Source organism: Oncorhynchus masou, chromosome 15 (genome assembly GCF_036934945.1).
Source record: "Oncorhynchus masou masou isolate Uvic2021 chromosome 15, UVic_Omas_1.1, whole genome shotgun sequence".
Lineage (NCBI taxonomy): Eukaryota > Metazoa > Chordata > Actinopteri > Salmoniformes > Salmonidae > Oncorhynchus > Oncorhynchus masou.
The window spans coordinates 30,188,760-30,216,756 of NC_088226.1; the positions used below are offsets into that span (position 1 = coordinate 30,188,760).

Genomic DNA, 27,997 nt, shown 5'->3' on the forward strand with positions numbered 1-27,997 from the left:
GGAAGTTGTCAAGGAAGTGAGTTAGTGTTTATGCTATACGGAGCCCTCTTCATTGTTACAAAATTTGGATAGGCAAGGTGATGCTGTACAGAGCTCAATTTGGCCTCTGCATGCCTCTTGGAGGCTCCGCAATTGCTTCACACCATCCATATGGCCCCTCCAAACACATATTCAGATCAAGCATACATTGTCTTTAAGTCTTGCATAGTTCCTTTGTTTCCATATGTTGAAAGTGGCTAATATTGCGTTGATTCGATCAAAATTCCTACAGTAAACGGAAAGGTTGATCATGTTAACTAATAAGGGGGAAAACTGTAGAAAGTTGAGTGAAGTTCAATCTAGTGCTTCTCTGCACAGGCAGATATTTTTCTGCACAGCAGTCCTGGGGGAGCTGTGCACCAGCACATGCACACAGTTTGGAACATTTGTCATATGCAGTATGTTGGTGAGTAGACATTCACTTTGGTCTTATTTGTTTTGTTGATAACCTACACAAGATTAATGTTAGTTTAAGTTTACTACAACGTACTGCCACTTGACATCACATATTGCAAAGAATGTGGTATGTAATCTCTCCACCATTCCTGGTTCAATCGACCCCGGATTAATCGAGCAGAAAGCAAAGTGACACAAAATTGTGTGGAATAATATCAGATTATTCATTTGACATTTAGATTTGAATAATTGTCGAGTGAAGGTATGCCACAGGGAAACGTTATTGAGCAAGTTATTTTTGCCGTCCAAATACAGCGCCTCTCAACAGAAATGCATGAACTTTGCACAGTGCGTTTCATGTGAGGAAAAATGTTGCGTGATAAAAGAGCGGTAGCCTAGGCTACGGACGCACATACACGCAGTTTAGAGGGAACATTGGTCGTATAGAGTATTGTAACGACCCTGGGTAACGCGACGGACCTCGGACTAGAAGGTCGAGGGTACGAGACCTGCTCCCTGCCTGTTTCATTACAGTATGTTGGTAAATAGACATTCACGCGGGTCTTCTTTGTTTTGTTGATAAACTAACATGAATATTGTGTTGTGTAGGCCTAGTCTACTACAATGTACTGCCACTTGACATCACACAATACAAATAAAAACGTAATTTTAATGCAATGCATTGTTCATGGATGTGATCTGTCATCCATCCACCATTCCTGGATCAATCGACCCCCGATTAATCGATCAGGAAGCAAAGTGACACAATGTAGCAAAATAGTGTGGAACAATATCAGATTATTCATATGACATTTGGATTATAATAATTGTCGAGTGAATGTCACAGGGAAACGTTATTGAGCAAGTTATTTTCGCCGTCCAAATAGAGTGCCTCTTAACAGAAATGACTGAACTGTGCACAGTGCGTTTCACGTGAGGAAGTATTGAAGGAAATAGTTTTTTTTGTGTGATAAAGGAGAAGTAGCCGAGGCTATGCAGCCCGATCTCCCCTTCACCTCGCGCCGGTCAGTTGTTGTTTGTTTACATGGCTGTGTGGCATCAAGTCAACCCTTGGCATCAAACATTGGTCTGGGTGAGTGGCTCTGGTCCAAATGCTTTAGTGCGCCTTTGATGAAGGCCTATGTGAAAAATAGTATCTTAATTTGCACGTTGTTTCATGTTTGTAGGCGATATCACTTTTCATCACTTTATGCTTTAAATGACTCTCCAATCCGAGTCCAGACCCTGGCTGGACCTGACATATTCAGATACCATCTTGACTTGCTCCCCTCACAGACATCTTGAAGAGAGGAGGGAATGCTGCTGATGCTGCTGTGGCTGTGGCTGCCGCCCTGGCCGTGACAGAACCCTGCAGCTGTGGGATCGGTGGGGACAGCTTCTGTCTGTTCTATGACGCAAGCACAGGCCAGGTGCGCGGCCTGAACGGCAGGTGAGGGGGTGGCACTGCACTGCCAAGACCCAGTAGCTCATGTTTTGTCATATTTCATTGTTGTTTTTAACCACACACTTTACAGCCAGATAAAAAAACATGTGGTAGGCTAACAGTCAGCATTTTCAGCAAAGGGTTATTGTATCATGAATGGTTAGGCTGGCAATATGATCTAATATATTCTCCCCCCCCCTCGTTGGTTTAGTAAACATACATCAAAAATACTCCAACAATCAGTTACTCAGTGAATAATTCCTTTCCCTCTGTTTCTTTATGAGTGTGTGAGTGTGTTATTACCAAGTAATGTGTGTGTGTGTGTGTGTGTGTGTGTGTGTGTGTGTGTGTGTGTGTGTGTGTGTGTGTGTGTGTGTGTGTGGGCAGTTCCAGTTGACTCTGGAATAACCAGTGTTATTCATCTTGGCGTTGTGTTTTTTCTAGCCACTATTGTGTTATACTTTCTATTTAACCCTAGTGTGTTGCAATGACTGATTATACTAGACTGGTTTCTTACTGATTGGGTGGCAGCCTTGAACGTATTTGACCATCCAGTTCTGGATCAGTGACCTTGAGCTAATCACTGGCCCATTTGGGTGTGTTGGTAGCCAGTGTGGCTTGCCTGCCTTAGAAATTTTCGGTCTCAGTCATACTAAATTATTTGTGTGTTACTTACTAGACCAACACATTTAGCTTCTGTTGATCCCCGTTTGACTGTGTGCGTGTGTCTTGTTCCAGTGGCCGGGCTCCCAGGGCACAGACAGTGGATCTCCTGGAGAGGTATGGATACAGTGAGTCTAACCCGATCCCATCCTTCCACGCCCTGAACGCCACCGTGCCGGGGGCCGCGGCCTGCTGGTGTGACACCGTCCGCCTGTTTGGCAGTCAGAAGGTAAAGTATGATGTATGGTTATTTTATTATAGCTCCAGATGGACAATAATGTTTTATTCTTTAGTATTTTATAGAATTTCTACGCTATTATATTCTGTTTCTAATGCAGTGAGACCGCTCATGTTGTGAAGCAGTGCATCCATAGTGTACATCCATCTTAAAAAAAATACATTAGATCTAAAACATCAACAAACGGCTCCTTTCTGTCCACTTGTTTTTTTGTTTGTAGCTTATCCATGGCAACAACTGAACGACTCTGCACTCTGAGTGTGTCCGTCCTTCAATAAGCATTAAAAACATGCCCCCAGTCCCACACACTGTCTGTCCTCTTGTTATTTTTAGATCTAATTTGTTCATTCTTGACCTGTATTTGGTCTGGGTCCAGCTGTTCATCCCTAGCAGGCAGTTCTACTCTGTTTCCATGGCTTCCTCAAAGGAGCTGTTGCTTTGTTGATCTGTATAGTACATTGTGTTATATTGAGACGTCATACTCATACTTCATACTTTCTCTCCATGGCAACCTGCTGTTGGCTATTTGGGCAGCTGTATTTATAGCTGTAGTTGCAAACAGAATGATATGTAAACATTGATAAACAAATTTGCCGCAATTCGTCTGGGCATGGATTCTACAAGGTGTCAAAAGCTTTCCACTGGGATGCTGGCCCGTGTGGACTCCGATGCTTTTCACAGTTGTGTCAAGTTGGCTGGGTGTCCTTTGGGTGGTGGACCCTTCTTGACATAAACCAGTGTGCCAGGCACCTACTACCATATCCGTTCAAAGGCACTTTCATATTTTGTCTTGCACATCCACCCTCTTAATGGCACACATACACAATCCATGTCTCAATTGTGTCAAAGCTTAAAAATCCTTCTTTAACTCGCCTCCTCCTCTTCGTCTACACTGATTGAAGTGGATTTAATAAGTGACATCCATAAGGGATCATAGCTTTCACCTTCATTCAACCTGGTCAGTCTATGTCATGGAATGAGCAGGTGTCTTTAGTGTTTTGTACACATAGGGTGGGTTGCACCAACATGGATTAACTCTTAAACTGGGTTAAATAAAGGTTTATCTATTAATCTTGGGGCACCAAATTTTAAACCTAGTTTTAAATTAATCCTAGATAAATTAAATCCTTCTTCTAATCTAAGTTTAGTTTTCACTATAAATTTAAAGCCTGTTTCTCAATTAATTATAATAATAAAAATATACGTCTAGATTGGAGATTAATGCTAAACTGACACTTGAGGTGGTTTACCTGTAAAAATGGCATCATATCTACTGTGGAGACCAAAACGAGTTCCTCAGAGAATAGTTAGACAGGCTGAATTCTGTTGCGTTTTATGATAATGAACTCATCATTAGCAGGCTAGTTACGTGCCCTTTTGTACAACAATTGAATTGGGGCTTATGATATGCCCAGCCTTTGTACGAATGATGATGTTATGCAAAATGCTGTAACAGGCCTGATAACAGTAACATTGTAGAACACCATCCCAACCTGTGAAGCATGGGGGTGGCAGCAGCATGTTGTGGGGGTGATTTGCCTCAGAAGGGCCTGGTGCACTTCACAAAATAGATGGCATCATGAGAAAGGAAAATTATGTGGATATATTGAAACAACATCTTAAGAGATCAGTCAGGAAGTTAAAGCTTGGTCGCAAATGGGTCTTCCAAATGGACAATGACCCCAAGTATACTTCCAAAGTTGTGGCAAAATGGCTTAAGGACAACAAATTCAATGAATTGGAGTGAACATCAGAAAGCCCTGATCTCAATCCTATAGAAAACTTGTGGGCAGAACTGAAAAAGCGTGTGCGAGCAAGGAGCACTACAAACTTAGAATCCATGCTCATCAACTCATCCCTGACCGCTGGCCACGTCCCTTCCGTCTTCAAGAGAGCGAGAGTTGCACCCCTTCTGAAAAAACCTACACTCGATCCCTCCGATGTCAACAACTACAGACCAGTATCCCTTCTTTCTTTTCTCTCCAAAACTCTTGAACGTGCCGTCCTTGGCCAGCTCTCCCGCTATCTCTCTCAGAATGACCTTCTTGATCCAAATCAGTCAGGTTTCAAGACTAGTCATTCAACTGAGACTGCTCTTCTCTGTATCACGGAGGCGCTCCGCACTGCTAAAGCTAACTCTCTCTCCTCTGCTCTCATCCTTCTAGACCTATCGGCTGCCTTCGATACTGTGAACCATCAGATCCTCCTCTCCACCCTCTCCGAGTTGGGCATCTCCAGCGCGGCCCACGCTTGATTGCGTCCTACCTGACAGGTCGCTCCTACCAGGTGGCGTGGCGAGAATCTGTCTCCTCGCCACGCGCTCTCACCACTGGTGTCCCCCAGGGCTCTGTTCTAGGCCCTCTCCTATTCTCGCTATACACCAAGTCACTTGGCTCTGTCATAACCTCACATGGTCTCTCCTATCATTGCTATGCAGACGACACACAATTAATCTTCTCCTTTCCCCCTTCTGATGACCAGGTGGCGAATCGCATCTCTGCATGTCTGGCAGACATATCAGTGTGGATGACGGATCACCACCTCAAGCTGAACCTCGGCAAGACGGAGCTGCTCTTCCTCCCGGGGAAGGACTGCCCGTTCCATGATCTCGCCATCACGGTTGACAACTCCATTGTGTCCTCCTCCCAGAGCGCTAAGAACCTTGGCGTGATCCTGGACAACACCCTGTCGTTCTCAACCAACATCATGGCGGTGGCCCGTTCCTGTAGGTTCATGCTCTACAACATCCGCAGAGTACGACCCTGCCTCACACAGGAAGCGACGCAGGTCCTAATCCAGGCACTTGTCATCTCCCGTCTGGATTACTGCAACTCGCTGTTGGCTGAGCTCCCTGCCTGTGCCATTAAACCCCTACAACTCATCCAGAACGCCGCAGCCCGTCTGGTGTTCAACCTTCCCAAGTTCTCTCACGTCACCCCGCTCCTCCGCTCTCTCCACTGGCTTCCAGTTGAAGCTCGCATCCGCTACAAGACCATGGTGCTTGCCTACGGAGCTGTGAGGGGAACGGCACCGCAGTACCTCCAGGCTCTGATCAGGCCCTACACCCAAACAAGGGCACTGCGTTCATCCACCTCTGGCCTGCTCGCCTCCCTACCACTGAGGAAGTACAGTTCCCGCTCAGCCCAGTCAAAACTGTTCGCTGCTCTGGCCCCCCAATGGTGGAACAAACTCCTCACGACGCCAGGACAGCGGAGTCAATCACCACCTTCCGGAGACACCTGAAACCCCACCTCTTCAAGGAATACCTAGGATAGGATAAGTAATCCTTCTCACCCCTCCCCCCCCCCTTAATGATTTAGATGCACTATTGTAAAGTGGCTGTTCCACTGGATGTCAGAAGGTGAATTCACCAATTTGTAAGTCGCTCTGGATAAGAGCGTCTGCTAAATGACTTAAATGTAAATGTAAATGTTAGTGTATGTAAACTTCTGACCCACTGGAATTATGATATGGTGATTTATAAGTGAAATAATCTGTAAACAATTTTTGTAAAAATTACTTGTGTCATGCACAAAGTAGATGTCCTAACCAATTTGCCAAAACTATAGTTTGTTAACATACACATATGTTGTAGTCATTAAAACTCGTTTTAAACCACTCCACAAATTTCTTGTTAACTTCCGACTTCAACTGTACGCTTCCATTAATTTGTTCAACTGGTACCAGCGGACCTTCAGACGAGTCTTGTGAGGCCTGTGTACATCCTAGAGAAAAAACAACCTACATGTACGTGTTCTTGAGATTCTCACCTTTCCACAGAGGGGTCATAGTGTGCAGCCCAAACTGTTCAGATGCTACAGAAAGAAGTTGGCAGATCGGCTGTACCGAACTCAGATGAGTCCCAAGACGCTGGTGGGGATCGTAGAGTAAAACGGAGAACACCATCGTGTTCGTGAAAGTCTCATCTTTCCATAGATGGGTCATAATAGTTTGTAGTTTAAACCGGCCGCTACAGACGATTTTTGGATATCTCATGGTCTGACAAACACCCCTCTAGCTCTGTCACCTTTCACAGCAGATGTGGAAGTGTTACATAGGCGGATGCGTTGGATTGAGACTGCAAAAAAACGAATATATCTATCTTAGCAACACTGAGGCATGCATGAGAGCATCAGCTGTTCCGGGCGACTGTGTGATCACGCTCTCCGTAGCTGACGTGAGTAAGACCTTTAAACAGGTCAACATACACAAGGCTGCGGGGCCAGACGGATTACCAGACGTGTGCTTCGGGCATGTGCTCACCAACTGGCAGGTGTCTTCACTGACATTTTCTACATGTCCCTGATTGAGTCTAATACCAACATACTTCAAGCAGACCACCATAGTCCCTGTGCCCAAGAACAAAGGCAACCTGCCTAAATGACTACAGACCTGTTTCACTCACGTCCGTAGCCATGATGTGCTTTGAAAGGCTGGTAATGGCTCACATCAACACCATTATCCCAGAAACCCTAGACCCACTCCAATTTGCATACCACCCAAACAGATCCACAGATGATGCAATCTCTATTGCACTCCACACGGCCCTTTCCCACTTGAACAAAAGGAACACCTATGTGAGAATGCTGTTCATTGACTACAGCTCAGCGTTCGACACCATAGTACCCTGAAAGCTCATCACCAAGCTAAGGATCCTGGGACTAAACACCTCCCTCTGAAACTGGATCCTGGACTTCCTGACAGGCCGCCCCCAGGTGGTAAAGGTAGGTAGCAACACATCTGCCACGCTGATCCTCAACACTGGAGCTCCCCAGGGGTGCATGCTCCGTTCTCTCCTGTAGTCCCTGTTCACCCACGACTACATGGCCAGGCACGACTCCAGCACCATCATTAAGTTTGCTGACGACACAACAGTGGTAGGCCTAATTACCAACAACGACGAGACAACCTATAGGGAGGAGGTCAGAGACCTGGCCGGGTGGTGCCAGAATAACAACCTATACCTGAACGTAACCAAGACCAAGGAGATGATTGTGGACTATAGGAAAAGGAGCACAGAGCACGTCCCCATTTTCATCGACGGGGCTGTAGTGGAGCAGGTTGAGAGCTTCAAATTCCTTGGTGTCCACATCAATAACAAACTAGAATGGTCCAAATACACCAAGACAGTTGTGAAGAGGGTACGACAAAGCCTATTCCCCCTCAGGAAACTAAAAAGATTTGGCATGGGTCCTGAGATCCTCAAAAGGTTCTACAGCTGCAACATCGAGAGCATCCTGACCGGTTGCGTCACTGCCTGTAATGGCAATTGCTCGGCCTCCGACCGCAAGGCACTTCAGAGGGTAGTGCGTACGGCCCAGTACATCACTGGGGCAAAGCTGCCTGCCATCCAGGACCTCTACACCAGGCGGTGTCAGAGGAAGGCCCTAAAAGTTGTCAAAGACACCAGCCACCCCAGTCATAGACTATTCTCTCTACTACCGCATGGCAAGGGGGACCGGAGTGCCAGGTCGAGGACAAAAAGACTTCTCAACAGTCTATACCCCCAAGCCATAAGACTCCTGAACAGGTAGCCAAATGGTTACCCGGACTATTTGCATTGTGTAACACCCCCACAACCCCTCTTTTACGCTGATGCTACTCTGTTTATTTTATATGCATAGTCACTTTAACTATACATTCATGTACATACTACCTAAATGGCCCGACCAACCAGTGCTCCCGCACATTGGCTAACCGGGCTATCTCCATTGTGTCCCACCACTCGCCAACCCCTCTTTTTACGCTTCTGCTACTCCCTGTTCATCATATATTCATAGTCACTTTAACAATACCTACATGTACATACTACCTCAATAAGCCTGACTAACAGGTGTCTGTATATAGCCTTGCTACTCTTTTTTCAAATGTCTTTCAACTGTTGTTTTATTTCTTTACTTACACACACACACATACTTTTTTTCTTCTTTTTCGGCACCATTGGTCATAGCCTGTAGGTAAGCATGACACTGTAAGTTTGTATTCGGCGCATGTGACAAATAAACTTTGATTTGATTTAAACTGACATTTTTATGGTGATGTTTTTATATGATGCTAAATAGATTCCTGTGGGGTGTGAACATCGACCTTAGGTTTTTTTAAACCTAACCCCAGCCTCAACCACAGTGCTAACCTTATGCCTAACCCTAACCTTAAATTACGACCAAAAAGCAAAAACAATTATCATGAATTGCTAAGATATAGACCATTTATTCTTTGTGGCTGTGGTAACTAGTGGAAACCCTAACTCCTTAACTGTGTGTTTCCTGTTCCTATGTGTCTACAAGCTCTCTCTCCAGGATGTCCTGAGGCCCGCCTCTGACCTCGCCCTGTGTGGATTCCCCGTTGCCCAGGTGACCGCGCACCACTGGGCCAAGTGGGTCCGTACCATGAGGGCTGCTGGGAGGGAGCTAGGAAGAGACTTCCTGATTAAGAACGATGCGCCCAAACATGGACAGGTGTTCTCCAACCCTCATCTGGCCCAAACTTTCCAGGTAACCCTGTCCTTGACTGAGGGGAGAATCAGTGATGCTCAACATTACCCAGAGAGGAGTGTCTGTGTGTGCATTTCTCACTACCGGGGCAGGCTCAACTCTACTGTGTATTGTATCGATCTCTGATGTCATGCCTGACAGGTTTGTTCCTTTCACCTGTGAGTCCCTGAGTCACTAGTCTGGTTTTACTTGAGTAAGAGGGTAGACTCTGCCCCAAAATCTGTACGCGAAAATAAGCGTTAAGCAAACCAAGTGAGGAGTTTTTGTATGGGGGGCAATGAAAGCGTGTCAAGGCTTATTTGATCTAATAGAAGTTTCATAATGCTTAGGACTTAAGTTGTTACGAATGTACTGATATAAGTGTAATGCACGTGACATTCCGGCAACGTTGAGACAAACAATTTTATATCGGGAGTTGTGCCTGTTGTTCACAGGCGTATCTGCCCTCTCATTGGCTAGAATGTTCCCAACAGATCTCGCCTTCTCCCGCCTGCCTATCGCCTTTGAGGATATGCACATCTATTGTTAGAGCGACCAGTCAACCATCTTTTCTATATAGTACATCTTTGATTATATTGCCTGTTTGTTTTTTGCTTTTGAAGCACATGAAATGTATTTCTGTTATGAAAAGCGCCATAGAAGTTGAATACATTATTATTATTTGTATTTATTACTGAGTGATGCCATGGATAACATGGATACCATCAGGCCATCATCCATTCATAATCACATTCAGTTCATTGATTATTTTCAGTTCATATCATCTGACCCACAACTCCTTCCACAGGAATGGCGTGTGTTCAATATCAAACTGTTTGTGGTGACACATTCCCTGTTGGCGTGGCAACACACCACCTATTAGGGATGGCGTCTGTTATCAATCCTGTACACAAAGGAGCCCCTAGCCCAAGTGGGCTGACATGTCACATGTACACAGAAACTCCTTTCTGACTCATATTGCGCTCACTGGAATATCAGATGAGTAGTTTTGTTATAGTGTCACTCCCAAATATCCATTTAAATATTTCCCAGTCATTGATTGATTAATTGATTGACTGACATCTCCGACCAGGAGCTGGGCCAGCATGGTAAAGTAGGGTTCTATGAAGGCAGAGTGGCGAAGTTGATTGTTGATGTCATCATCCGGAATGGAGGAGTGATGAGTCTGGATGATCTACGTAACCATGACAGCGAGGAGATCAAACCCATCCACACTGACTACAGGGTAGGTTCAAGGACACAGAACACACCACAACCAACTAAACAGGGATTTGCTACTGTAGGGTGGATCACAGTGACACAAAGTTCATGTTACTATCAATCCCTTACTGTGGTCTCTCCCTCTCTCTCTCTCTCTGTCTCTCTCTCTCTCTCTGTGTGTCTCTCTTTCTTTTCTCTTTCTCTTTATCTCCCTCTGTCTCTCTCAGGGCGTGAGGCTATGGGAAGTCCCTCCTAACAGTCAAGGCATGGCAGCACTCATGGCCCTCAATATACTGGAGAACTTCCCCATCAAAGGTAGCTACATCTTAACCTCAGTCTCCCCAACGAAGGACAACCCCAGCTATGTATTAATTGTGGGGAAGAGCATAGATATATAAACTCCACTGAGACAGTGAGTACATTTACATGAACACTAATAATTCGATGTTAAACAGATTATGGTAGCAGGCAGAGTATGGCATTAGTCATATAAACACCTTACTCTGCTTATCTTAGTTGAAGTAACTATACGCCAATTAAAACCCCTTGTTTTCTGAGCAATCTTTTGAATTATTAGGACATGTAAACACCTTAAATCGTCGTTCCAGCAGTGTATTTGATCTGCGCATGTGTTAGCACCAGCCGTGCGAGCCTCCCTGTTTTTAGCGCGAGTGAAGTGAGTTCGGAACAACTGAGAGTATGCATCTTAGAAGTAGTTTTCACATACAAACTTTATATGTCCGAATAAAATAGGCTTCCCAAAAATGACATGGTAGAAGGTTTATTTCCATTGGCAATTTTCTGCATTTATCAGAGTCCTATCAGGTCACCTGATTTCAGATGTGTCCATGGAAACAGGATTATTAGGGAAATAGTTATTCTTGCAAAGCATGCAAACGTTTTAATCTAACTATTCTATTAATCTGACTATTATTCTGACTAACAACTCAATCGGAGTTCCAGCTGTGTATTTGATTTGTGCATGTAACTGTACTTTGTGTGTTTAATTTTTGTGTGTTTAACATTTTTCAATTGTTGCTTTGATATGAATCAGGCTTGATATGAAAGGCTTAGCCACCTGTTATTCACAGTGAGGATATTTTGTTGACTTTCCACAAAGACCCTCCAACCCTGGGTCTGCTCCAGAATCAGAGTTGACAAACACTGGCCTGTTCAATGCAACCCACTGACTGATTCACTTTGTGTGTATCTGTGCTCTGCAGAGATGGGTCATAACAGTGCAAGTTACCTCCATGTGTTGGCTGAGGCCCTGAAGCTGAGCCTGGCTGATACAGTCCATTACTGTGCTGACCCAGATCACGTTAAAGTCCCTCTGGAGAGTCTACTGTCTAAAGACTACAGCCTGCAGCTCTCACACACCATACAAATGGACAGGTAAGACCACAAAGGTGTGTGTGTGTGTCTTTGTTATGAGTGAGCAAGTGAGAGAAAAATAATTTGAGGGAGAGAGTAAGTGCAAGAGAGAGATAGAGAATGTCTCGACCCATGACAGGATCAGGGCTTTGAGTGAATGACACCTTTTTGTTTTCAAGGACCAGAGAGAAATGTTCTCACTTTGCTGGGTCGTTCTTGAATTGCGGTGGAATTTAGGAAAAAAATGTACTCTATTTTTATTTATTTAAATATATTTGGGTACATCATCCCATTCTAAATCAAATAATATGGCAGCTTAATGACTTTAAATACTTTTTACCACTAGGATAACATTGTGCACCAGTAGGAGTAGTAACACCGATGATCGTAACACTAATGAGACATTTTAGGTTATTGAAAATTTTCTTAAATGGAGGCCACAGATGCTCAAATCTTAGGTCATTAACCCTTTAATTTTTTTTTACTGCAGTGATACGATTATTAATTTTGCTCACAATGTTATTTCCCTTCATTTAAATTGAGTAACACCAAGTGACACCGGACTGACACCAAATTATTAATGGAATCCTCAAAATTATGACATACTAAAAGGGCGTGATTAGCTAATAATTGTGTGTAACAACAATGACATAAAACTGAGGGACAGACATTATACTAGTAAAAACAATAGGTATTTTAATAGATTATTGATCTATACAATATATTTTTATAGTGTTTTAGTTACTCAGCTCCATGTTCTTGGAATTCTCTCCAGACTAACTTGAAACTCCAGGATCTTGTTTCCTTGGAGAAGTTTGGTTGACTCACATGTTACTGAGGAATGTGATCGTCAAATCAAATCAAAGTTTATTTGTCACGTGTGCCGAATACAACAGGTGTAGACCTTACAGTGAAATGCTTACTCACAGGCTCTAACCAATAGTGCAAAAAAGGTATTAGGTGAACAATAGGTAGGAAATAAAAAGACAGGCTCGATACAGTAGCGAGGCTATAAAAGTAGAGAGGCTACATACAGACACTGGTTAGTCAGGTTGATTGAGGTAGTATGTGCATGAATGTATAGTTAAAGTGACTGCGTATATGATAAACAGAGAGTAGCAGCAGCGTAAAAAGAAGGGGTTGGGGAACACAATGCAAATAGTCCGGGTAGCCATTTGATTACCTGTTCAGGAGTCTTATGGCTTGGGAGTAAAAACGGTTGAGAAGCCTTTTTGTCCTACACTTGGCACTCCGGTACCGCTTGCCATGCGGTAGTAGAGAGAACAGTCTATGACTGGGGTGGCTGGGGTCTTTTACAACTTTCAGGGCCTTCCTCTGACACCGCCTAGTGTAGAGGTCCTGGATTACATTTACATTACATTTAAGTCATTTAGCAGACGCTCTTATCCAGAGCGACTTACAAATTGGTGAATTCACCTTCTGACATCCAGTGGAACAGCCACTTTACAATAGTGCATCTAAATCATTTAAGGGGGGGGGGTGAGAAGGATTACTTTATCCTATCCTAGGTATTCCTTGAAGAGGTGGGGTTTCAGGTGTCTCCGGAAGGTGGTGATTGACTCCGCTGTCCTGGCGTCGTGAGGGAGATTGTTCCACCATTGGGGGGCCAGAGCAGCGAACAGTTTTGACTGGGCTGAGCGGGAACTGTACTTCCTCAGTGGTAGGGAGGCGAGCAGGCCAGAGGTGGATGAACGCAGTGCCCTTGTTTGGGTGTAGGGCCTGATCAGAGCCTGGAGGTACTGGGGTGCCGTTCCCCTCACAGCTCCGTAGGCAAGCACCATGGTCTTGTAGCGGATGCGAGCTTCAACTGGAAGCCAGTGGAGAGAGCGGAGGAGCGGGGTGACGTGAGAGAACTTGGGAAGGTTGAACACCAGACGGGCTGCGGCGTTCTGGATGAGTTGTAGGGGTTTAATGGCACAGGCAGGAGCCCAGCCAACAGCGAGTTGCAGTAATCCAGACGGGAGATGACAAGTGCCTGGATTAGGACCTGCGCCCGCTTCCTGTGTGAGGCAGGGTCGTACTCTTCGGATGTTGTAGAGCATGAACCTACAGGAACGGGCCACCGCCATGATGTTAGTTGAGAACGACAGGGTGTTGTCCAGGATCACGCCAAGGTTCTTAGCGCTCTGGGAGGAGGACACAATGGAGTTGTCAACCGTGATGGCGAGATCATGGAACGGGCAGTCCTTCCCCGGGAGGAGGAGCAGCTCCGTCTTGTCGAGGTTCGGCTTGAGGTGGTGATCCGTCATCCACACTGATATGTCTGCCAGACATGCAGAGATGCGATTCGCCACCTGGTCATCAGAAGGGGAAAGGAGAAGATTAATTGTGTGTCGTCTGCATAGCAATGATAGGAGAGACCATGTGAGGTTATGACAGAGCCAAGTGACTTGGTGTATAGCGAGAATAGGAGAGGGCCTAGAACAGAGCCCTGGGGGACCCCAGTGGTGAGAGCGCGTGGCGAGGAGACAGATTCTCGCCACGCCACCTGGTAGGAGCGACCTGTCAGGTAGGACGCAATCAAGCGTGGGCCGCGCCGGAGATGCCCAACTCGGAGAGGGTGGAGAGGAGGATCTGATGGTTCACAGTATCGAAGGCAGCCGATAGGTCTAGAAGGATGAGAGCAGAGGAGAGAGTTGGCTTTAGCAGTGCGGCGCCTCCGTGATACAGAGAAGAGCAGTCTCAGTTGAATGACTAGTCTTGAAACCTGACTGATTTGGATCAAGAAGGTCATTCTGAGAGAGATAGCGGGAGAGCTGCCAAGGACGGCACGTTCAAGAGTTTTGGAGAGAAAAGAAGAAGGATACTGGTCTGTAGTTGTTGACATCGGAGGGATCGAGTGTAGGTTTTTTTCAGAAGGGTGCAACTCTCGCTCTCTTGAAGACGGAAGGGACGTAGCCAGCGGTCAGGGATGAGTTGATGAGCGAGGTGAGGTGGGAGAAGGTCTCCGGAAATGGTCTGGAGAATAGAGGAGGGGATAGGGTCAAGCGGGCAGGTTGTTGGGCGGCCGGCCGTCACAAGAAGCGAGATTTCATCTGGAGAGAGAGGGGAGAAAGAGGTCAGAGCACAGGGTAGGGCAGTGTGAGCAGAACCAGCGGTGTCATTTGACTTAGCAAACGAGGATCGGATGTCGTCGACCTTCTTTTCAAAATGGTTGACGAAGTCTGTCTGGGTGACTGGATGGCAGGCAGCTTTGCCCCAGTAAAGTACTGGGCTGTACGCACTACCGTGTAACCACGCCAGCCCAGGATCTCCACATCTGGCTTCTTCACCTGCGGTATCGTCTGAGACCAGTCACCCAGACAGCTGATGAAACTGAGGAGTATTTCTGTCAGTAACAAAGCCATTTCCTGGGGGAAAAACTCATTATGATTTGCTGGGCTTGGCTCCCCGGTGGGTGGGCCTATACCCTCACAGGCCCACCCATTGCTGTGCCCCCTAAATTGACTGAGTTCCTTATATTAACTGCAATCCTGTAAAATCTTTATACTTTTGTTCAGTATATATTATTTTTTTAGTAAGAAGAGTATAATTGAACTTAAAGGATATTTTTCTAATTTTAGAGCAAGTGGCTATGTTGAGTGTAAAAGTGGTAATTTGAAACAGGCCCTATAGCCTACGCTAGATTTAAAGTTATTTGGCAACTTTAGTTGTGAATGATACAAACCTTAGAATGTCTTATAAATCAAAATGTATATGGGCTGCATGATGCAGCTATAGGCTACTGATGATTTGAGAAAGGTCCTTCTCAGGCTGCACATGCTGTTCTTTCATCAAGGGATCATATTTTCACCCATTAGACTATTCTCTATTTAGTCTTGTCTTTACTAATATGTAAAATTGATAGGTGAGAATTGTCTGTTAATTGAATGATTAGAATATTCTGCCATGAAACATATAATTGTATGGAATTGATTAAAATGTATGAAATCATAATCAATAAATGTGTAGTCCTAGCCAGAATTAGGGTGAAACAATATGCCTTTATGGTATTCTAAACACAGACTGTCTGAGCTTCGTGCCGACCTGACTAGAGATTTGGGAGAGAACGGGGAGTGCGTCTCAAGGACAAGGTCACTATCTATGTCGGCTGGGAAGTGAGACAGACAGTGTGTGCGTAGCAGGACATGTGTGTGTGTGTATGTGTGTGCGTATGTTTGTGTGTGTGTGTATGTGTGTGCGTATGTTTGTGTGTATGTGTGTGCGTGTGTATGTGTGGGCGTGAGAAGTCAGTATAAAATGAATTTATTTGTATTCTTGACTTCAGAACGTTCTTGTGAATAAACATTTAACTTTGGTAGACTGGGCCTCTGTCTGTTTCCTTTTCTATCAGTATCTTACAAATCCTGATATAACAGACTAACAGGTAGTTTAATTGAATTGGTAAATGAACAGGAGTATAAAATTCTCCTGACAAAAATTAGTTTCGATTTAGAATGAGAATGGCAGGGGCAGGGGAACATCGATAGTAATATGTTTCACAACAAAACATATTTCAATTAACTGTTGACAGCCTCTCTCTGTGTGCTTGAGAAAGGAATGAAGGGAAGAGGAGGAGATGGAAATGCACTATGGTGAGATATTCTGTAGTTAAAGTTAGTGTCTGCCTATTAATTAATTCATTATGAAAGTGTCTGTAAAATCACCAGGAGATTTCCCATTTTGTAGATTACTAATGGCCTCCAACAATTCACCTTCATATATTCATATTCATTTTCTGTGGTTCACTTATAATTGGTAAAATGGCCTTAAGGAAATCAAGCTTTAGGATGTTATTAACTTACAAAACAATTCTCAAATCGACCGGACAAACTGTACTCTTCTCGTGCAAGATGGAACAAAGGGCGCTCTGTGCACAACGCGCGCCTGAAAGTGCATGTATTTTCTCGCGACACCCAGTATTTTGCCTGCCAAAGGGTCAAAGCCCACGGGATTTGCACAATTAAACTCTCTACTGATAGAAGACATCTCGCGGAAGACATAGAAACTGATCCCAGATCCATAGCTGGTTGGGAAGGGTGGGGGCGATGACATCAAAGTTGGCCCAAATTTCCTGATGAGATAAATAGTTTGGGAGATTGGCTGCCCTGTGAGTTCTTCTATACATACAGACATAATTCAAACGGGTTTAGAAGCTTTAGAGTGTTTTCTATTCAATAATTATTATTATATGCATATATTAGCAATTTTGGACAGATTTTTTTCCAGTTTACTATGGGCACGCAATTCATCCAAAGGGGGCAGTATTGTCCCGAGCCTTAACAGGTTTTAAAGACTGGGTCTATTTCAGAAGGATCTATTAGGGGTTTGAATGCTATGGGTGGTATGTTCCTTTTCCCCGCAAGCATTTTTCCAGTACTTTCACCTTGCTCAACACATTGTTGCTTGGATATCATGGCAGCAATCTCTGAAGATTGGATGTTTATTGTGTTATATTCAAGCTTAAAAGTGTTGAACTTTTGAAGCATTTCTATCTAAACTGTGTTTTCTTTTTAAGCTGTGGATTTTCAAATTCTTAATGGGTCTTGTTTTTCTAATTTGAAGAGTAAGACATGATACAACCTCTCATATAAACGTTAATACCCTCCCAGACAACAGTTGGGCATACTTCACTATCTACATTTATTTCCAAAGACATGTACAGTGGGGCAAAAAAGTATTTAGTCAGCCACCAATTGTGCAAGTTCTCCCCCTTAAAAAGATGAGAGAGGCCTGTAATTTTCATCATATGACAGACAAAATGAGAAAGAAAAATCCAGAAAATCACATTGTAGGATTTTTAATGAATTTATTTGCAAATTATGGTGGACAATAAGTATTTGGTCACCTACAAACAAGCAAGATATCTGGTTCTCTCACAGACCTGCAACTTCTTCTTTAAAGAGGCTCCTCTGTCCTCCACTCGTTACCTGTATTAATGGCACCTGTTTGAACTTGTTATCAGTATAAAAGACACCTATCCACAACCTCAAACAGTCACACTCCAAACTCCACTATGACCAAGACCAAAGAGCTGTCAAAGGACACCAGAAACAAAATTGTAGACCTGTACTAGGCTGGGAAGACTGAATCTGCAATAGGTAAGCAGCTTGGTTTGAAGAAATCAACTGTGGGAGCAATTATTAGGAAATGGAAGACATACAAGACCACTGATAATCTCCCTCGATCTGGGGTACCACGCAAGATCTCACCCCGTGGGGGTTAAAATGATCACAAGAACGGTGAGTAAAAATCCCAGAACCACACGGGGGGACTTAGTGAATGACCTGCAGAGAGCTGGGACCAAAGTAACAAAGCCTACCATCAGTAACACACTACGCCGCCAGGGACTCAAATCCTGCAGTGCCAGACGTGTCCCCCTGCTTAAGCCAGTACATGTCCAGGCCCGTCTGAAGTTTGCTAGAGAGCATTTGGATGATCCAGAAGAAGATTGGGAGAATGTCATATGGTCAGATGAAACCAAAATATAACTTTTTGGTAAAACCTCAACTCGTGGTGTTTGGAGGACAAAGAATGCTGAGTTGCATCCAAAGAACACCACACCTACTGTGAAGCATGAGGGTGGAAACATCATGTTTTGGGGCTTTTTTTCTGCAAAGGGACCAGGACGACTGATCCGTGTAAAGTAAAGAATGAATGGGGCCATGTATCGTAAGATTTTGAGTGAAAACCTCCTTCCATCAGCAAGGGCATTGAAGATGAAACGTGGCTGGGTCTTTCAGCATGACAATGATCCCAAACACACTGCCCGGGCAACGAAGGAGTGGCTTCGTAAGAAGCATTTCAAGGTCCTGGAGTGGCCTCGCCAGTCTCCAGATCTCAACCCCATAGAAAATCTTTGGAGGGAGTTGAAAGTCCGTGTTTCCCAGCAACAGCCCCAAAACATCACTGCTCTAGAAGAGATCTGCATGGAGGAATGGGCCAAAATAGCAGCAACAGTGTGTGAAAAACCTTGTGAAGACTTACAGAAAACATTTGACCTCTGTCATTGCCAACAAAGGGTATATAACAAAGTATTGAGATAAACTTTTGTTATTGACCAAATACTAATTTTCCACCATAATTTGCAAATAAATTCATAAAAAATCCTACAATGTGATTTTCTGGATTTTTTTTCTCATTTTGTCTGTCATAGTTGAAGTGTACCTATGATGAAAATTACAGGCCTCTCTCATCTTTTTAAGTGGGAGAACTTGCACAATTGGTGGCTGACTAAATACTTTTTTGCCCCACTGTATATCTGTGTGTTGAGTAATGAAGTAAACTGTGTTGAATTTTAAGAACATTTATTATTGGTATAGGAGGTTTGAGCATTAACGTGAAGGCTATGGTCCGTAATTATTCTATGAAACTATTTACATTCAGAAACAATCAATTAAAGAAAGGTTCACAGTAAATAAGTCAATTCGTGAATATGGATGTGAGAGTAATTGTAATAGATGTTTTTATCTCTACAGTTCAGATAGACACATCTCTTGCATGTTGTGGTTTAATAGTTTAGTAGTTGTGGGTTAGTTTAGTTGATGACTTGTCTAGAGTTGCATCCCGTCCACAATTACCCCATCCCCCATCCCCCACCCCCCACTCATCTGGATCTTGAGAAGTAGGTGGAGGAGAATGCCAACCCATCCCAAGCTCGCCCAAACCTTTCATTTTCAATTCCTGATAGGTGAGTTTCTTGTAAAAAAACAGACGTTGCCGTTATTATTTTTCAAGTAAGAAAATACCTTATTTTGGTTGGCTGCATAATTCCATTGACATTCCATGTCACACATGTTATTGTATTCATATATTAAGTATTATCCACAACACGTGATGTTGAGATGGGTCTTTACTAGTGATGCACCGATATGACAGTCTATAAATTTTTTTGCACATTTATTAAACTATCACTCGTATTTCATATGTCACAACGATTCATCGATACGTGTGCTATGATGCTGGTAATGTTGTCTCGTGCATCTACACTGCTGGTCATAAAAAAAGCTACCTAGCTCATGGAAGCAAACAATGTTCTTCCCGAAAAACATAGCAAAAAGACATAATCTGTTTCAATAGCAATAGTTAGCTAGCTAACTATATACAGTGCCTTGCGAAAGTATTCGGCCCCCTTGAACTTTGCGACCTTTTGCCACATTTCAGGCTTCAAACATAAAGATATAAAACTGTATTTTTTTGTGAAGAATCAACAACAAGTAGGACACAATCATGAAGTGGAACGACATTTATTGGATATTTCAAACTTTTTTAACAAATCAAACACTGAAGAATTGGGCGTGCAAAATTACAATTACAATTTGGAAGACCCATTTGCGACCAAGCTTTAACTTCCTGACTGATGTCTTGAGATGTTACTTCTATATATCCACATAATCTTCCTTCCTCATGACACCATTTATTTTGTGAAATGCACCAGTCCCTCCTGCAGCAAAACACCCCCACAACATGATCCTGCCACCCCCGTGCTTCACGGTTGGGATGATGTTCTTCAGCTTGCAAGCCTCCCCCTTTTTCCAAAGTACGTTCATCTCTAGGAGACAGAGCGCATCTCCTTCCTGAGCTGTATGACGACTGCATGGTCCCATGGTGTTTATACTTGCGTACTATTGTGTGTACAGATGAACGTGGTACATTCAGCCGTTTGGAATTGGCTCCCAAGGATGAGACTTGCGGAGGTCTACAATTTTTTTTCTGAGATCTTGACTGATTTCTTTTGATTTCCCATGATGTCAAGCAAGGTGTCACTGAGTTTGAAGGTAGGCCTTGAAATACATCCACAGGTGCACGTCCAATTGACTCAAATGATGTTGGGGTGGCAGGGTAGCCTAGTGGTTAGAGCGTTGGACTAGTAACCGAAAGGTTGCAAGTTCGAATCCCCGAGCTGACAAGGTACAGATCTGTTGTTCTACCCCTGAACAGGCAGTTAACCCACTGTTCCTAGGCCGTCATTGAAATAATTATTTGTTCTTAACTGACTTGTTCTTTTTTAATTTTTTAATTTTTTTACCCCCTTTTTCTCCCCAATTTCATGGTATCCAATTGTTGTAGTAGCTACTATCTTGTCTCATCGCTACAACCCCCGTATGGGCTCGAGAGAGACGAAGGTTGAAAGTCATGCGTCCTCCGATACACAACCCAACCAAGCCGCACTGTTTCTTAACACAGCGCGCATCCAACCTGGAAGTTGGTGCAACAAGCACAAACAATATCCCACAAATGCAGGGAAGAAAAAGGACTAACTAAATATGATCCCAATTAGAGGTAACGATTACCAGTTGCCTATAATTGGGAACCATATAAAACAACCAACATAGAAATACACATTCTAGAACACCCCCCTAGTCACACCCTGACCTAAACCACTATAGAGAATCCAAGGGCTCTCTATGGTCAGGACGTGACATCTGTTGTACATCGTCTGTTGGGAGGCTGTCCTGTAGCCTATACATTTAATTCATTGCCATTTCCACCGTTCTCCTTGTCCAAGTTTCCCAAGAATTGGGTAGCTTCTTTTGCTGATTTCAGTGTGATGTCTCTTTCCTTCCATTTGTCAATAGTTGTGCGGGGTTGAATTCTCTGCGTTTCATGTAGAGGTCTCTGCTCATGTCAAAGTTGATGTAGATCCGATGGCCCTCATACATCAAAGGTCCGACTCCCGACTTTTTGGCATGGATGGCCAGTTGAAGAACTTTATCTTTGTCCCTATAGTTAAGGAACTTTGGTGATTGACAGAGTCGAAAGCCTTGACCAGGTCGATGAAGACAGCTGCACAGTACTGTCTTTTATCGATGGCGGTTATGATATCGTTTAGTACCTTGAGCGTGGCTGAGGTGCACCCGTGACCGGCTCGGAAAACAGATTGCACAGCGGAGAAGGTATGGTGGGATTCGAGATGGTCAGTGACCTGTTTGTTGACTTGGCTTTCGAAGACCTTAGATAGGCAGGGCAGAATGGATATCGGTCTGTAACAGTTTGGGTCCAGGGTGTCTCCCCCTTTGAAGAGGGGGATGACTGCGGCAGCTTTCCAATCCTTGGGGATCTCAGACAATATGAGAGGTTGAACAGGTTGGTAATAGGGGTTGCGACAATGGCGGCGGATAGTTCCAGAAATATAGGGTCCAGATTGTCCAGCCTAGCTGATTTGTATGGGTCCAGGTTTTACAGCTCTTTCAGAACATCTGCTATCTGGCTTTGGGTAAAGGAGAACCTGGAGAGGCTTGGGCGAGTAGCTGCGGGGGGAGGAAGGCATGGCCAGCCGTTGAGAAATGATTGTTGAAGCTTTTGATAATCATTGATTTATCGGTGGTGACAGTGTTACCTAGCCTCAGTCCAGTGGGCAGCTCGGAGGACGTGCTCTTGTTCTCCATGGACTTTACAGTGTCCCAGAACTTTTTGGAGTTAGAGGTACAGGATGCAAATTTCTGCCCGAAGAAGCTGGCCTTTGCTTTCCTGACTGACTGAGTGTATTGGTTCCTGACTTCCCTGAACAGTTGCATATCGCGGGGACTATTCGATGCTATTGCAGTCCGCCACAGGATATTTTTGTGCTGGTCGAGGGCAGGTCTGGAGTGAACCAAGGGCTATATCTGTTCTTAGTTCTGCATTTTTTGAACGGAGCATGCTTATCTAAAATGGTGAGGAAGTTAATTTTAAAGAATGACCAGGCATCCTCAACTGACGGGATGAGGTCAATATCCTTCCAGGATACCCGGGCCAGGTCGATTAGAAAGGCCTGCTCGCAGAAGTGTTTTAGGGAGCGTTTGACAGTGATGACTGCGGATCCGTAGCAGATACAGGCAATGAGGCAGTGATCTCTGAGATCCTGGTTGAAGACAGCGGAGGTGTATTTGGAGGGCCAGTTGGTCAGCATGACGTCTATGAGGGTGCCCTTGTTTACAGATTTAGGGTTGTACCTGGTGGGTTCCTTGATGATTTGTTTCAATAAGCCTCGTAATGATGTATTTTTGTTCATCCACGTTTTTCTGGAGGTTTAGAATGGCAGCATAAAATGGGTGATTTCCTTTACGATCCATAGAGGTATTTAAAACCGTATTATAATCTCCCACCATAATTATAGAGTTTTGTGTTGCTTGATACATTTTTATATTTTCAAAGAAGCATGGATCATAATTATTTGGACCGTATAGGTTAATAATAAAAATAAAAATGACTTAATTAATATCACCACCCCTTTTGAATTTCTTTGCCCGTGGTAGAAATATATTTCTCCCCCCAGTCCTTTTTCCACAAAACTTAATCTAAAATTGTTGACTGAGTTTCCTGTGAACAATAGGTATTATATTCGTTCTCTTTTAGCCAGGTAAATACTGATCGTCTTTCTTATTATCTCCATTACAATTATAACTGGCTATACTTATTTCACCAATTACCGTAATGAGACAAGTTTAAATTCTATTAATCATAATATATGTTTGTAAACGTACCATTAAAAAGTAACATGATGATTGAGTGTCTATATAGCTTTACCATGATATTTGCATTGCTACTACGTAAATCTCCAATTTGTCCCCACTATTCCACCCTCTAAAACCCCTCCTCATCCTGAGTTGGGTTGTCATCCCAATGACCAGCAGACCGCACCCGACTCCCCGGATCCCATAGCCTAGGAGAGACCGGGACCCATCCTTTAAAAAGAGCACACAGTGCCACCCACAGAACAGAAGCAGATCAACCGCCAAAAGCATTTCCATCCCCCTCACCTCGATTTGTATTATGTGTGTCTGCATGTGTATGAGAAAGTCTAATTCCTGTTTATTTACAGGAATTAAATAAATCCCCCGGAGTGCTCTATCTTTCCCTTCTCTCTCTCTCTCTCTCTCTCTCTCATATTCCTCACTTTCTCTCTCTCCCATTCCTCAGGGCCAGCGTCATGGCGGATCGTGATGTGCCCACAGGAAGTGACACGGTGTATTTCACGGTGGTGGACGGCCAGGGCAATGCCTGCTCATTCATCAACAGTAACTACATGGGCTTCGGAACTGGTCTGGTGCCTCAGAGCTGTGGCTTCTCCCTGCAAGTGAGTGGCAGCCTGTCTCGGTCGTTGAGGAACCAGGGGCTAAATTCAATCCGTACCTTGATTAAAATGTAAAGGTTATTTCCAATTGAACCGAAATATGCAGCTTTTCCCGTGAATGCAGTCTCCGCTTACTCAGGAACATTGCCTTTGAATTTCTATCACGCTATACGGCGGATCTTCTGCGATACAGATTGAGTCTTGGCCCAAGTTTTAAAACTATGGGAATAGAAAGGAAACTTTTTATTGTCAATATTTAGGCTTCAAGTTTATTCTAGTCCTGCCACAAACAGTTAAATTTGCACTATGCAGAAATCGCTCCGCCATTTCCTGTTTTCTAAAACTGAACAGTTAGCCTAATTTCAGTTTATGTGACAAAATAAGTTAGTATAGTGTAGAGAATCATTGTACCATCTAAACCGCTGTGAAGTATATTTTACATAACCAAAAATATTGTTGTTTTAGCTGTTTGAAGCTGGTGTACAAAGTTGAAAGTAAAATACGCAAAAACAAAACTTAAGAATGGGAAGCATAGAAATAGCGCACATAGAACAGATCCACCGCTTCTTAGACTTGCTTTCAAGTAGAATGATAGATCAATCTATAAATCACATTTCTGTGAATTTGATCAGGTCGCCCAAAATATTTATCGTAGGAATACAGTTTGGAACTGAAATATCTATTGAATTGCTTTCATTGTTTCCTCCTGGTTCCATCTGAACTCTGTGGTCCATCAGAACCGAGGTGCTCACTTCTCTCTGGAGTGTAGCCATAGTAACTGTGTAGGGCCGGGGAAGAGACCGTACCACACCATCATCCCGGCCCTGCTGACCGACCCCGCCTCTGGACGCCTACTCTGCTCCCTCGGGGTCATGGGAGCCTTTATGCAGCCGCAGGGCCACATACAGGTACACACACACACACACACACACACACACACACACACACACACACACACACACACACACACACACACACACACTCACACTCACACACTCTCTCTCTCTCTCACTTTCCTGGTGCTTTAGTTTAGTGGCCTGTGTTCTCTCTCTCCTCTCCATCCAGGTGTTGCTGAACATGCTGGAGTTTGGGATGAACCCCCAAGAGGCGCTAGATGCCCCTCGCATGTATGTGCAGCATGACAAGGCTGGTAAGCTCTCTGTGAACCAGGCGAGAGGCCAGGCCACATGACCCTCCTCTCTCTCTCTCTGATGTTAATCAGCCTACCCACAGTAGAAATCCGCTTACTGTACTGTAGATCAGGTAGAGTAACCCTAACCCCCCTCCTCGATGCCCAGACCTTCTGCCTGACGGGCTATGTTTACATGTTTAGTAAACTACACTATAATAATTTGCCTGCATCAGGAAAAAAAATACTATCATAATTTAGTCTAAGAAACGTGCACGCACATGTTGTTAGTAATGCATAGAGATAGGAAAGTGTGTGAAAATGCTATATTTATTTGTCATAATAAAAACTCCACATGACCTACCGGAAATCCTGCTTTATCTGTATCCTCTCCTCTCACAGCCCAGCAGTGGCGTGTCAATTTGGAGGTGGGTGTCGACGAGGGTGTTGCTGAAGACCTGGAAAAGCGTAGCCATGTGGTTTGCTGGCCTATCACTGGCCATGACCGGAGTCAGTTTGGGCGAGGCCAGGTCATCTCAGTAGGGGATTGGTGGAACCTGTCTACCCAGGATGCAGAGCCCAATGTTAGGGTGTTGTGGGCAGGATCAGACCCCAGAGCTGATGGTTGTGCCCAGGGGTACTAGTGACTAGGGCTGCACAATATCGGCAAAAAAATATAATTGTGATTTTTTTACCAAATATTGCAATTGCGATTTTGGCTTGCAATATAGATCAAAACATTTGGGTGCACTTTTGGAATCAGTGAAATAGAATGATTTATATTAGGAAACAGATAATAATAATAATAATAATAATAATAATAAAAACAGATGTTACACGCAGCTTAGTGGCGGTTCAAAATATTGCACCCAATATGAATCTCTCGCAATATGGATATTGCACATGTCGATATTGCGATTTTGATATGAATTTGAATAATCGTACAGCTCTTACATTCTTCGAAAAAACGATTCCAAAAGGGTTCTTCGACTGTCCCCATAGGAGAACCCTTTTTGGTTCCAGGTAAAACCATTTTTGGTTCCATTTTGTGTTCCATGTAGAACCCTCTGTGGAAAGGGTTCTACTTGGATCCAAAAGGGTTCTACTTTGAACCATAATTCAACGTGTTCTCCTATGGGGACAGCAGGAGACCCTTTTAGGTTCTAGATAGAACCTTTTTTTCTGAGAGTACTAGTGACCCTCTCCCCTCCCTAGGGGGAGCTAGAGAGCTTACAGAATCTTTACAGTATGACAGTGCACCACACTTGTCCACTCACTGACCATGTTTACATGAACAGCAATATCCCATTATTATTCAGTATTCTGTTTTTGAGTTGATGCATGTAAACATCATATAAACATTATGAGAAACCCGGATAAGATGCCTGTTTTTGCTTATAATTTCTGACATTTGGTAGGCCTTATTATCATTTCCAACATTTGGTAGGCTATTTGTTTATCACCTATAGTTTGATGCATGCAGCTTCTCTTCTGTCATTATTTGTTGCCCCAGAAGACTAAATACAGTAGTGCTCACCAGAATAATGTTTTAAATCGATAGAATGTATTAGTAGTCTAGTTAGCACCAGTAAAGTTGTCTGCTTCGTGTAAGGACCGTGGAGAAAACACAATAACTCCAAAACAGTGGTCTGTGCAAAATGTCCAAATGTCATCAGTTTGACCGGTTTTAAGAAAATTAAAAGCTGAGAAAATGACAAAATATGTTTCTGATAAGACTTCAGTTCATCTTAGGTGTGATTGAAATACTGTCTGCTTACATAACAGTGTCAAAGATAACACATTACACGCGCATTCACATTTCTAAAGAGATGCTGAAAGAAAGAAATCATATTTCTCAACTCCTGTTCCTGAGACAAAATTAACATTTGTTGTGTAATTTCACTTCAAGAAATGCATAATTCTGCAGGAGTTAATGTTATATTATACCACAGCGTTGTTGAATACTAATTTCTGATTGGCTAGAAGGGCATTCTAGGATGGACATTAAAACCAGATAAAGGCACCGTTGAAAAAGATATCGAGACAGTTGGAAAAGATATTGGGACAATCATGACGCAATAAGCGCCTACATTTTTTTTATTTCACCTTTATTTAACCAGGTAGGCCAGTTGAGAACAAGTTCTCATTTACAACTGCAGACCTCATTTCTAATTTACATATGCAGACCGTACTTGCTACAAAGTTACAGAAAGCTAAACCAACAACCACACAAAACGAAATTGGATACATTGTAAACACAGGTCGAGGAAAAACTTAGCTAGCAAGCTAGCATTGATTTGTGTTTTTTTGAGCGTCTGATGACCTAACGTGGTGAGTGATGAACATGAATTTCTCTGGTCCCTACAGTTGCAGTCATGACACAAGTGACGCTATGCTGTCAAAAATCCTCCCATGTTTCTAGTTTGACTAGCTATTTTCAGCAACTCATATTTTTTTATTTGGTTGTCATATTGGCAGGTTTGCTGGGAGACAAAACATTTAGATAGCTTCTAGCCTAGTTTTTGATATGCAGTGCGGTCTCCTCGTAATGAACAGTGTCGAATGACCTGATGAGATGGCAAACTTTTCTAGCTATGCCAGGCAAATTCAGGCATCATCAGCTCATTGTTATGGATGTATCTGAATTAATGTCAATAGAAAACAGCTACGTTGCTGTTATTCTGGCCCAGATGTCGTGACTGTTTTAGCCGTAGCTTGCTGGCTAGTTAGAAAGCAAGGGAAATTAATTTTGCCAGCGAGCATACCAACAGAACATAAAGAACGAACGACAAGGTGGTGTCCATAAATATTGAACTAATTGAACGAATGACTGGGTTGCATCTTTAGCAACCAAAATATGAGAAAGTATGAATTTGCTTATGTAAATGAAAAGACAAATAAAAAAAATGTTATTTCTACGGGTAAATGTGTGCTTATAGTATTGTTTTATTTGTCAACTGTGTTT

General features: G+C 43.5%; 1 protein-coding gene across 1 annotated transcript; it reads left to right on the forward strand.

Moving 5' to 3' along the window:
* Positions 1-1,159: 1,159 nt before the first annotated feature.
* Positions 1,160-27,950, forward strand: LOC135556135 (glutathione hydrolase-like YwrD proenzyme). The gene is made up of 11 exons (XM_064989069.1): positions 1,160-1,528; positions 1,732-1,885; positions 2,618-2,771; positions 9,068-9,274; positions 10,347-10,499; positions 10,702-10,789; positions 11,698-11,869; positions 23,750-23,906; positions 24,641-24,811; positions 24,969-25,053; positions 25,435-27,950. Exons 1-11 carry the CDS (start codon positions 1,429-1,431, stop codon positions 25,674-25,676), a joined length of 1,683 nt encoding a protein of 560 aa, XP_064845141.1. The 5' UTR covers positions 1,160-1,428; the 3' UTR covers positions 25,677-27,950.
* Positions 27,951-27,997: the final 47 nt, after the last annotated feature.